The sequence below is a fragment of the Rhinopithecus bieti genome, unplaced genomic scaffold, assembly GCF_001698545.2.
Source record: "Rhinopithecus bieti isolate Rb0 unplaced genomic scaffold, ASM169854v2 scaffold_73501, whole genome shotgun sequence".
NCBI classification, from domain to species: domain Eukaryota; kingdom Metazoa; phylum Chordata; class Mammalia; order Primates; family Cercopithecidae; genus Rhinopithecus; species Rhinopithecus bieti.
Genome location: NW_016827557.1, coordinates 291791 through 304044, shown reverse-complemented (window position 1 = coordinate 304044; position 12254 = coordinate 291791). Strand labels below are relative to the sequence as shown.

Below are 12254 nucleotides of genomic sequence, written 5' to 3'. Positions count from 1 at the left end.
TTTTTTTTGAGACGGAGTCTTGCTCTGTCGCCCAGGCTGGAGTGCAGTGGCCGGATCTCAGCTCACTGCAAGCTCCGCCTCCCGGGTTTACGCCATTCTCCTGCCTCAGCCTCCCGAGTAGCTGGGACTACAAGCGCCCGCCACCTCGCCCGGCTAGTTTTTTATATTTTTTTAGTAGAGACGGGGTTTCACCGGGTTAGCCAGGATGGTCTCGATCTCCTGACCTTGTGATCCGCCCGTCTCGGCCTCCCAGAGTGCTGGGATTACAGGCTTGAGCCACCGCGCCCGGCCACTTACTGCTTCTTATAATTAAACAGTCAGTGCCCTGCTTGGCCACAAGGAAAAGGAGTCCTTGGGACCTGTCCTGACTCAGTCTCATGTCTTCTATTTGGGCAAGGTGCCTTATCCTTGCTGTCCACACCCCTTCACTGTAGTGCAGGACAGATGGCCTTATTCCCACCAGGGTCACTGTGGAACCCCAAGAAACCCAAGAAGGAGCAAGTGAGAGCCAACGCCGCCCACAGGGGAGAGCCGACCTCTGGTGGCCTGCTGGAGCCCGAGCCACAGCCAAGGTGGTGTGTCCAGCGAGGACTGGTGAGGTGGCCTGATAATGACATGTGGGACCGGTGCAGGAACAGGGTCCTTTAAGCCCAGCCACAGAGCAGTGCTTTGCCAAAATTCAACTGCAGGGCCCAGAAGGCAAGCCTGACGGAAATTCATGCACCCTGTCTCCACTAGGCAAGTGACTCGAGAGGGCAAGCAGTGTGCCCCCACCATGTTACCTGCCTCCCCCACAGGGCAGGTGCTTGTGGAGGGGCTCACTCGGCCTACATCCTCCACCTGTCCCATCACTGAGTGACATGTGGCTGTCTGGGCTACGGCCTCCTCCCAGATGCCCCTAGTAAGCCAGGGTAGAGCAGGACAGGCTGGTCCCTGAGCTGACTGACCCCTCAGGGATAGAAAGGCCCTGGCCTCTCAACTAGGGGATGCTGACCTCCCTCAGGGGTATGATGAGGTGGCATGCATCCTCCTCCTTGCTGGCAAAGCAGATGTAGTTGTTGGAGATGAACATCTGGCCAGGGATGTGCAGTTTGTTGAACGGTGTCCACAGGGTGCAGCTCGTGTGGCCGTCCAGCCGCTCATCCCTGGGTAGCCGGAACGTGGCTCGGTAGCACTCATTCTTGGCTCGGGCGTCCAGGTCTCTGGGGAAACAAGATGGGAGGACAGGAGGAAAGGGGACAAAGTCAGGGCCAGCACACTCTCAAGGAAGCCTTGGGGCCTCCCCAGGCTTGTTTCCACATCAGATTCAGGATCCCTGGGGTTCTCCCTGGAGGAAGTCATGCTCAGGGACCTGAGAGTTCAATAGAAGATGCACGCTGAGTCACCAGGCAGAAGGTGAGACAGTCACATAACCAGCGGAGAAGCGGCCAGCAAGCAATGTGTCCTGAGACTGCTTTGAAAAGGACACCTAGACGCTGGCCTGGGCAATGTGCAACCCATCCCTCGGTACTGAAGGACAGGCAGAGCCCAGAGCGTCTGCACTGGCCCCACTCAGATGGGTGGCTCTGGGCAGCTCTTCCACCCTGGGCAGGCCTAACCCCAGGTTTCACCTTGAAGCCGAGGTGAGGAGCTCCCCACAGGGAGGTGTGGAGCTAAAACTAAAGCATGCGGCTGCTAACAGACGTGCACACCTGTGTATCTCATGGCTGTGACAGTGGCCTGGCCCAGGGCCCCACCCCTTCGGTGGCTCTGTTCACATAACCTCTCCCAGCCCCAAAGGGAGCCTCCTGCCTGGCCTGGGCTTCCGTGGCCTAAGCAGGGCCTGGCTGCACCCTCACCGGCAGTGCCAGCATGGCCACGCTCCATCTCTACTATTCTTTCCAAAAGGTCCCACGGCCAACCAGCACCCACACCCCAAGGGCAACATGCTGGCACGATCTTCTGCTTCTGGGGGTGGACCCCAGAGTTTGGGCCTAGACCATAGTCTGTGGGTGCAATGCAGGAAATGGCCTGGTTGGAATGAGGTTGCTGAACACATGGGTGTGAATTTGGCTGTGCTCAGGTTGGCTGTGGGACCCAGGGAACCTCAGAGATCTTGGCCAGCCTCTTGAGTTTCTCATAAGCTACAACCTAGAAACCCAAACATAAGTAGCCTGGGAGGGCCGGCTGCTATGATGTGTTCCTATCTATCAATCCTCTGGACAGGGCAGCAGGGACCTCAGACCCACACATGGCCCATCTCCTTGGCTGGCTTCAGACCCAGAGGTCTGCTTCCACATCAAACTCAGGACCCCTGGGGTCCCATGGCTGGGAGGGTCCTCTGGCCAGAGAGTCTCGGGATATACAGGAGAGCTGTCAATCACGGTGGGATGGAGGCCGTGCACTTGAGCCCAGATTCACCAAAGCCTTTCTGGGGGCGTCAGAGCACCTCAGCTGAGATGGCTAGATCCTGGCTCCACTGCTCACTGAGGGATTTCAGGCAACTTACTTGACCTCTCCGTGCCTCAGCTTCCTTGTCTGATACCTAGGGATGGTAAGAGACCCTTCCCATCGTAGGGCCAAGAGGAATAAAGTGTGAAAAGCCTCCTCCCCGATAGTGGTCAGGACATCACTGCTATCTCCTGCTGCCTCTCCACACAGTACTGCAATGATCTGTTTATGGCTTCCCTCCCAAGTGGGGAGCCCATGAGGGGTAAATGTGGACACTTTCTCCAGGTCTACATACTTGGACCAGGCGGGTCCCAGCCAAGGTCAGCAAACCTGGCTCACATGAGCCCACCCCAGCCTTGGAGGGTAACGCACCGCTTCAGGGCTGAGATGTTCCTGTGTGGCCGGACAGGCCTGGGCAGGACCTTGTCCTCCAGGAAGCCCTCACTGTCCAGCAGCTGCCGCATGGCCAGGTTGGCCAACTGCTCCATGAGCTTGAAGGTCTCGCCGATGTTGAGGAACATGGAGAAGAAGAGCTCCTGGTCACGCGTGTCCACACGGATGCTCTCGGGGAAGAGCAGGGTGGCGTTCTTCTCCAGACGCGTTATGTCTACCCACTGCACCACGAGGCTCACTGTGCCCGCAGGGACAGACACACCGCGGGTTAGGGCCTGGCAGGGTGAGGCTCCTGATGCCCATCTGTACCCCAGACCCACCCTAGGGAACTGCTCTCTGGGGGCAGCACTTCCTGCATGCCCAGGCCTGGCTGGGCTGGGTCATGCCCTCCATGTGGAGAGACCAGGCCACTGAGGTGTCCACTGCCTTTCAGACCAACCACACATGGTGTCTGCCCCACCAGTGGCCGAAGGGGAAAGGAACGAATGTGCAGAGGGGAACCACCAAGACCCACCCCGCAGCTCCCCTAAGTGGGAGCCCACTGATGTGTGAACAGTCACAGCACAGCACGGCCAACACAGAGCAGGACCCAGCCCCTGCTGACGGGAGGTGACTGGCCACCTGGTTGTGACAGGTAAGTGGCAAGGGCAGGAGGGGGCACAGGGAGGCTGTGGGCTGAGGGAGATGAGGAGGGAGGAAGGCTTGGTGGGCTTGGGGATGGCTAAGACCTTGGGGGCTCTTTCTGGAGCTGCTGGGGAACCAGGCTCGCATCCTGTGGCCGGGGTGTCTGCAGAGAGGGACCTGCAGCAGATGAGGGCTGTGGCACACAGCCAAGGCACTGCATGGCATGGAATCACCAGGAATTCGGGGCAGACGTGTGCCCGAATACGCCAGCTCAGCAGAAGAGGGCAGGGCAGGCATGTGAAGTCACCATGTGGAGAACCCTACTGGCGAGTGGTGGGTACGGTAAAAGCCGACTGGGAGCAGGTGGACGCCTGGCCAAGGCTGGACAGTCCCACCCTGGACTGCGAAGGTGGCATTTGGGTTTCAGGGAGATCCCTCTGGTGGCCATGTGGGGATGGAGAATCTGGAGGCTGAGGGCAGGGAGGGGCTGAGGGTGTGGGGGCTGGGGCACACTGAGGGGCTGGCTCACCTTCCTTCCCCAGCAGGAAGGAGTAGAAGCACAGGTGGTTGACCGTCAGGTAGAGCCAGCCCTGCCGGGGCACACGGCCCTTCCAGTAGCTGCAGGAGTAGTAATTCACCAGCTTCTCGCCCTCAGGCATCCCAAACTGCTTCCGCATCTTCAGCTCGGCCTCCTTGAACTTCCCAGGGTCCTCGTCTCCCTGGGGCTGCAGGTTCTTGTTCTCTTCTGCGATGATGCCCTGGAGGAAGACAAGAGGACAAGAGCTTGCCCTGCACAGTCCTGGACAGGTCACAGCGTGGAGCAGAGAGGCCCTGGGAACCCAGGACTCATGGACCTTGGTCTACGGGCTACAGGCACAGGTGGGAACAGTCAGCGGCTCTTGCTGGGTTGCAGTCAAGGCACACGGATGACAGATGCTGCCTGTGTGACTCTCCAGATAAAGCTCCTGCAACTCCCTGAACTACTGTCATCACCAGCAGAGACTTTAAAAAAAAATTAAGACAGGGTCTCACTGTCACCCAAGCTGGAGTGCAGCCTCAACCCAACAGCTGAAGCCATCCTCCTGCCTCAGCCTCCTGAGTAGGTGGGACTACAGGTGTACTCCACCACACCTGGCTAATTTTGTACTTTTTGTAGAAATGAGGTTTTGCCATGTTGCCCAGGCTGGTCTCAAACTCCTGGGCTCAAGTGATCTGCCCACCTCAGCCTCCCAAAGTGCTGGGATTATGGGAGTGAGCCACTGTGTCTGGCCTGACACTTTTAAAATGAACATTTCAGTTATTTTCATGTAAAATTACTGAAACATACTATCCATAAACATGGTAAAAAATGCATATAGTAGAAAACTGTATTCAGTGAAAAGGGAATCTTTTCTGGCCCTCTGTAGTGACTTTCCTGGTTCCTTCCAGACATGCAAACACTGATGGATTCACAAGCAAATGTGTGTTTTCCTCTTTCCCCCTTTATTTGCCCAAATGGGATCACCCCACAGCTCTGTTCTGTAAAGTGCTTCTCTTATCACATCCTGGAGGACGTTCTGCACTTGACCCCCTGTATGCTGGGGGCCTCCTGCCTCTTGGCTCTGCACACAAACCAGCAGCAGGGCCCACAGGTTCAGGGCCTGTCCTTACTGCTGCTGGCATTGTTGCAGGGCTCAGGGTGCCCAGACAACCCCCTGGGCCACAGAGCCAGCCCCAAGCCTCCTGGGGTAAAACAGGTCCTCAGTAGTGCCGTCAGCTCAAAATGTACACGCTGATTTTCTAGAAAGACAATTACAGGATAAACTAAAGTAAGTCAAGGTCAGTGCTGGTGGCTAGGCCACCTCCCACCCCTCTGTTCATGGGCAGCGAGGACAGCCACCAGTCTAGGTGAAGACTGAAAGGTGGGGTCTGTTCTGATTTCTTCTATTTCTCAGAGTAGCCAGGGAAGGAAACTAGAATATGCCGTCCCAAAATATGCATTTTTGACATAAGAAGTATTTTGAGTTGAAGGCAAGTAAGTAGCAGCAAACACAGGAAAAGCTCTCTCTGCTCTCCCCCTTTCTGCCTAAAAGCTGGATATACATTCTCCTTTACTGGAGACAATTCTAGATTCCTATCAGCCCTGAGATGACACCGCAGGCATCTGCAAACAAACCCGACTCCATTAGTTTCATCCCATGTATTTATCTTCTCACAGTTTCTTGCCCTTGGAAGCCTAAGCTGTTTCCTCTGTCCTGTTACTGCTCTTTAAGTAGACTGTTCCTGTGTTAAGAGGCTGTATAAACCCAATTCAAACTAAACTTCTGAGTTACCCATCCACGTTTCTCCCATGAATATATGAGATACACACATTAGTAAACTTCTGTTTTTCTCTTGTTAATCTGTCTTCTCTAACAGAGCCCCAGCCAAGAACCTAAATGGGGAGAAGAAAAAAAGGTTTTTCTTTCCTTCCACCAGTGCTACCGCAGTTGCGATCTAAACATCCCTCTCCAAAGTGCTGGGATTACAGGTGTGAGCCATAGTGCCTAGGCAAATTTGTGTTATTTTAAGCCACTAAGTTTATGGTAATTTGTTGCAGAAGCAACTGGAAACTAATAAATATTATTCTAATAAAGTGTCCATTTTGTCTAAATTCTTCTTTTTTTTTTTTTTTTTAGACAGGGTCTCGCTCTGTTGCCCAGGCTGGAATGCAGTGGTGCAATCTCGGCTCACTGCAACCTCTGCCTCCCAGGTTCAAGCGATTCTTGTGCCTCAGCCTCCCAAATAGGTGGGATTACAGGTGTGCACCACTATGCCCAGATAATTTTTTGTATTTTTAGTAGAGACAAGGTATTGCCATGTTTGCCAGGTTGGTCTTAAACTCCTGGCCTCAAGTGATCCACCTGCCTTAGCCTCCCAAAGTGCTGGGATTACGGGTGTGAGACACCACGCCAGCCCCATTTTGTCTAAATTCTTAAAGGTACTGGTTTAAGGCTGTTTTGTCATCCTCTCTCCTTAGAGCTTTGCTTTTTTACAGATGCTCTTCACGGCGTATTTTGAGACAGAGTCTCCCTCTGTTGCCCAGGCTGCAGTGCAGTGGCACGATCTCAGCTCACTGCAAGCTCTGCCTCTCGGGTTCATGCCATTCTCCTGCCTCAGTCTCCTGAGTAGCTGGGACTACAGGCACCCGCTACCACACCTGGCTAATTTTTTTGTATTTTTAGTAGAGACGGGGTTTCACCGTGTTAGCCAAGATGGTCTCGATCTCCTGACCTCGTGATACGCCCACCTCGGCCACCCAAAGTGCTGCGATTACAGGTGTGAGCCACTGCACCCAGCTGATCCTTCCTTCCTTTGTAAGACTGAAGGCTTTAAATTTCCTTCTGTGTATTGCTCTCACTGCATTCCACACATCCTGACATGCAGTAGTATTTCAATCATTTTCTTTTTTTTTTTTTTTGAGATGGAGTCTCGCTCTGTTGCCCAGGCTGGAGTGCAGTGGTGTGATCTCGGCTCACTGCAACTTCTGCCTCCTAAGTCCAAATGATTCTCCTGCCTCAGTCTCCCGAGTAGCTGGGACTACAGGCGCACACCACCATGCCCAGCTACTTTTAAAATATTTTTAGTAGAGATGGGGTTTCGCCATGTTGGCGAAGGATAGCTGGTCTCGAACTCCTGACCTAAAGTAATACGCCTGTCTTGGCTTCCCAAAGTGCTGGGATTACAGGCGTGAGCCACCGCACCTGGCCTCAATTCTAAATATTTTCTAATTTACATTTCTTCCTTGGCCTATGAGTCATTTAGAGTTTTTTCTGCTGATGCGTTTTTCGGGCCTGGCACATAGGAGGCAGTGATTAATGCCACGACTATTATTATCACCCCCAATTGCTCACCAGAGAGTAAAGGTTTGCTTCTACACTCCCCACCTGTTTTCCTGGAGATAGAGGCAATGAGGTCTCCACTTGAACCCCAAAGTGCACCGAGAAGAGCTGAGAAACTTGGTAATGTCTGTCCAGGCACGGGAAGTTCTGGTATCAGGAATACACAAGGGCCTGCGCAAAGCAACTTTGTACCACACGACTGTGACCTAGTAAGAGCCCTCCCATGACTCCAACTTAAGGAAATAACCTAACAGAAAGGACAAGACATATACATTCAGGCCAGGTGCAGTGACTGACGCCTGTAACCCCAGAACTTTGGCAGGCCAGCCAAAGTGGGTGGATCACTTGAGACCAGCCTGGCCAACATGGCAAAATCCCATCTCTACTCTTTTTTTTTTGAGACGGAGTCTTGTGGCTGTACCCAGGCTGGAGTGGGGCGGTGGCACGATCTGGCTCACTGCAAGCTCCGCCTCCTGGGTTCAGCGACCATTCTCCTGGCCTCAGCCTCCTGAGTAGGCTGGAGCTGACAGGCCACCCGCCACCCACCGCCCGGCTAATTTTTTTGGTATATTTTTAGTAGAGACAGGGTTTCGCTGTGTTAGCCTGGATGGTCTCGATCTCCTGACCTTGTGATCCACCCGCCTCAGCCTCCCAAAGTGCTGGGATTACAGGCATGAGCCACCACGCCCAGCCTTTTTTTTTTTTTTCCTTTCTGAGATGGAGTCTCACTCTGTTGCCCAGGCTGGAGTGTAGTGGCGCGATCTCAGCTCACTGAAACCTGTACCTCCTGGGTTCAAGCACTTTTCCTGTCTCAGCCTCTTGAGTAGCTGGGATTACAGGCGCACGCCACCATGCCTGGCTAATTTTTGTATTTTTAGTAGAGATGGGGTTTTGCCACGTTGGCCAGGTTGCTCTCAAACTCCTGACCTCAGCTGATCTGCCTGCCTTGGCCTCCCAAAGCGCTGGGATTACAGGTGTGAGCCACTGTACCCGACCACCTGCCCCGTCTCTACCAAAAATACAGAAATTAACTGAGCATGGTGGTACGTGCCTGTGATCCCAGCTACTTGGGAGGCTGAGGCAGGAGATTCATTTGAACCTAGGGGGTAGAGGTTGCAGTGTGCTGAGATTGTGCCACTGTACTCCTTCCTAGGTAACAGAGTGAGACTCTGGCTCAAAAAAAAAAAAAAAAAAAAAAAAAAAAAGACACATACATTCAGATAAATGCTCATTATCCTGTTAATTATCCCCAAAGAGGAAACAACCCAGAGATCACCATGAGTTTTTACACACTGCTACAATTTTCATAACCATTGTTTTGATGGCAGCAAAATATTGCACTAAGTGTACCATACATGACTTAACAAGTCCCCTGAACACACAGCACTTAGCACAGTGTATGTATACACTTTGTGTATGCTCAGTCAATGCCACAGCACCTATTATTATTCTCATGTTGCAGAAGAAAGAACAGCTGCTTTCCTCCCTTATCATGGGACTGGGAGGCACTGTTTCCAGTTTTTCTGCTAATACACACAGTCTGGTGGGTGACATATTAAACTGTGTGTTTATATATATAACATATATATGTGTATACATGTATTATTTATACATATATGCGTATACAAATATATACATATATATTTTTTAAAGACAAGTTCTCGCTATGTTGGCCAGGCTGGTGTCAAACTCCTGGGCTCAAAGGATCCTCCTGCCTTGCCTCCCAAAGTGCTGGGATTACAGGTGTGAGCCACCACACCTGGCCCTTGAAACTATATATTCTGCATATATGAATATACTGTAGGGGAAACTCCAAGGATTGGAATTTTGGGGTAAAGGGCATGTGCCTTTTAAAATAACATTAGTTTTATAATAAAAAATAACTCAAAATATCCCATTGTTTCCAGCATCTCTTCTGGCAAACAGAACTGTCTATCTGCCTACGCTTTCCAAGGCATCTGGGTAGGAATGGAAACCGTGCACTAGGCTTCAGCAGCCTCCAGTGCCCAGCCAGGGTAAGAAGGGGTTTTCCTGGGTCATGAGTTCCTCTGCCCCTCTCAACTCCAAGAGAAAGAGCACTGACACTTCAGTCTCCACCTTTGTAAAATGAGGACGCACCCTACCTCGTGAAGATTGAATAGGATAATACGCGAGAACACTGCCGGCCAGGGAAGGGTGAGAACAGGGAGTGGCGAGTAAACCTTACGTGTATCTTGCCCTTGACGAAGGTGGTGATATCTTCCTCACTGTCGAAGATGGATAGTGTCTGGAGCAAGTTATTTTCCAGCCATTCCCAGTGTTTTGTGATCTCTTTGCGGGAAGAACCTAGAAGAGGTTGGTGAAGTAAAAGAAAAATCAAATTCACCGGGTCCTAAACACACATTCAAAGAAGCGAGATGAAAGTGGGCAACCTAATTAGCTAAATCCAAGGGACTAGAATCTTCAAGCTGCTTCCTCTTTTCCCTCTTAAACTGATGAATATGTGCATAAAGAAAGTAATAAATGGTCCTGGTAAAAAACGAAAAATGAAACATCCAGGCTGAATCAGTTGTGTGAGAGTGAACATATCCACCTGTCCCTGAAGCCAACAGGAAGAGTCACTAAGTCTCCTGTGTGTCCTAGAAACAGTCTACGTGCCCGCAAGCTTGCTAACTTATACCTTCCCTCCAGTTGAAAGAACTTAATGTGGCCTTTGCTATGTATGTGATTAATCAGACACAATCATACTGTGTAAAAATGAGTCCAGCTCTTTCCTGAGAATCTAGGTATCCACAGATAGCAGCTGGAGCTTCCTACAAGACTCCAGGCCCCTGGCTAGCTAGGCTCCTGCTGGGCAGACAGGTAGCTACTGTCCCTCTCTTCAGTTCCTCCTGGCCACCTTCTTACCTAGTGTCTGCCCCACCTAGGAGGGAGGGGGTCCCTGTCCTCCATAGGCCCAATGGAAATTTTTAAAAATGTAGAGAAAATCTGGGTGCTGTGGTTCATGCCTGTAATCCCAGCACTTTGGGAAGCTGAGGCAGGAGGATCGTTTAGCCCAGGAGTTTGAGACCAGCCTGGGCAGCATGGCAAAACCAAAAATACAAAAAAAATTAGCTGGGCGTAGTGGCACGTGCCTGTGGTCCCAGCTACTCACGATGGTGAGGTGGGAGGATTGCTTGAGCCTGGGAGGCGGAGGCTGCAGTGCAGCCTGAGTGACAAAGTGAGATCTCGTCTCAAAACAACAACACACAAAACAAAAATGTAGAGAAGGCAGCACGATGCCACTTTTAAAGGCCGGAAGAACTGTTTGCTCCCATCAAAGAATCGGGGAAGAAGCCCCAGGGAGAAGCGCAAAGAGATGAGGGGAGATCTCTGCCGAGCCTGGCTCCCCCATCCCCAGCACCCGTTTCTGGGGCTTTGCCTCTGCTGAATGAACACAAGGATGAGGAGTTAATGACACCCTGAATCGTTCTCAGCTGCCCGCAGGTGGGACAGGAGGCCCATCCACCAGGCACGCAGAGAGCCTCAGTCAAGACAGCGGATTCTCGTTTTTCCGGTGGTTACATTCTGTAAGGTGGCCGCGAACAGTGAGTTAGCGAATCCTGAACCAGTACTCTGGGGAATACAGGGTTAGGTTCCTCGAGCCTCTAATCACACTTTTCTCAACTGACCGATACATAACTGTTTACATGTGTTTCTGTTTAAAGAGGCCTTATTAACACGTGCCCCTGATTGACTGGCATTGAGCTCATGGCCAGCAGCACTGTCACTCACGCCTGAACGAAGCTGCTCTAACGCACAAGGCACAACCCAGGCTTCTTGTTCTTACGGACAAGAGTGCCTCGGCGTTATGCTCGGGAGACATTTTAAACAGCCAAGTCAACAGCAATGAGCACAAACATGGGAAAACACGGCACTGCAGAGACCGTGAACGAGACACACGAGTGCGGTATGACAGCTGAATCAAGAAGGCAGAGTGTCGCCCTGTTCTGCCTCCGCCGGGGACGTGGGCATCAGGCGACTCAGATTTTTCACTGCTTTGAATGTACACGTGTCCATGTCTCCAAATGACCACAAAATCCCTGGAAGTATTGATTTGGGGATTGCAAATACATTTTATTGAGTAGGCCAATTTGCAAATATGGAGTCTTTGAATGAGGCCAACTATATCTACCTTGAGAAAAGGTGGCATGAGAACGTGGACATTGGCTAGCCCCACGCTTGCACCCCCAGAGGTACACGGGGCTCCATGGGGCTGTCCTTTCCTACTCTGTCCCCATGACCAGTGGAGCTGCCTTTCTAAGATGGAAGCGAAGCCTCCTCCACTTCCCTCTTGCAGCCTTGGACTGTGCTGTCAGCAGGGAACACCGCCCAGGCATGTGGGCTACACACCCCTTCCTCTCAGCAACGGCTCTTCCAGGGCAGGCCCTGCCCAGCACCCCTCACCACTCAGGGTACCTACCACACGCCACTGTCCAGTAGACCTGGGAGTCCTGGGTCTGGTGCAGGATGCGGTAAGGGGCCACGCGGGCACTGGAGTCCAGCACCACGTCCAGGGTGCCCACAAGAAGACCTGGGAACAGGGCAGAGAGACATGGTGGGTGAGGGGAGGGCCGGATTGAGGCCCCTGAAGGCTGAGTCTGGCCGGAAGCAGAAACGATGGTGGCGCTACCCAAAGGGTCCAGCCCAACGAGGGAAACGTCCTGAATTATCCCCGCAGTCAAAGGCCTTCAGCCAGTGTCTGATCCCGATCAAAAAAATCCCCTTCTACTTCTTCCTGGAAGCATCTGCTTCTTCTCCTGACTCAGAAACGCTTGCAGGCAGAGGCAGATGCAAGTTTCATGGGGTCAGAGCTTAAACAATTCTGGGAAGCCCTCTTTAAGTACACCAAATTAGACTACAAAACAAGTATTGCTTTAGACTGAGAAAGTACAGAGTTACACATTAAAGCTAAAAAAGAACAATATC

At 52.1% G+C, this 12254-nt stretch overlaps 1 protein-coding gene across 2 annotated transcripts in view; it reads right to left on the bottom strand.

Moving 5' to 3' along the window:
• Positions 1 to 11888, bottom strand: part of TBC1D9B (TBC1 domain family member 9B) — a 41110-nt gene extending 29222 nt beyond the window's left edge. The window contains exons 1-5 of one of the 2 annotated variants that reach the window (XM_017863959.1): positions 11749 to 11888; positions 9514 to 9632; positions 3977 to 4205; positions 2803 to 3061; positions 995 to 1202 (exon numbers count right to left, since the gene is read on the bottom strand). In XM_017863959.1, coding sequence (XP_017719448.1) covers positions 995 to 1202; positions 2803 to 3061; positions 3977 to 4124 — 615 coding nt within the window. In that variant the 5' untranslated portion in view covers positions 4125 to 4205; positions 9514 to 9632; positions 11749 to 11888. The remainder of the gene's footprint in view (positions 1 to 994; positions 1203 to 2802; positions 3062 to 3976; positions 4206 to 9513; positions 9633 to 11748) is intronic. The other variant, XM_017863960.1, reaches the window with a different exon arrangement.
• Positions 11889 to 12254: the final 366 nt, after the last annotated feature.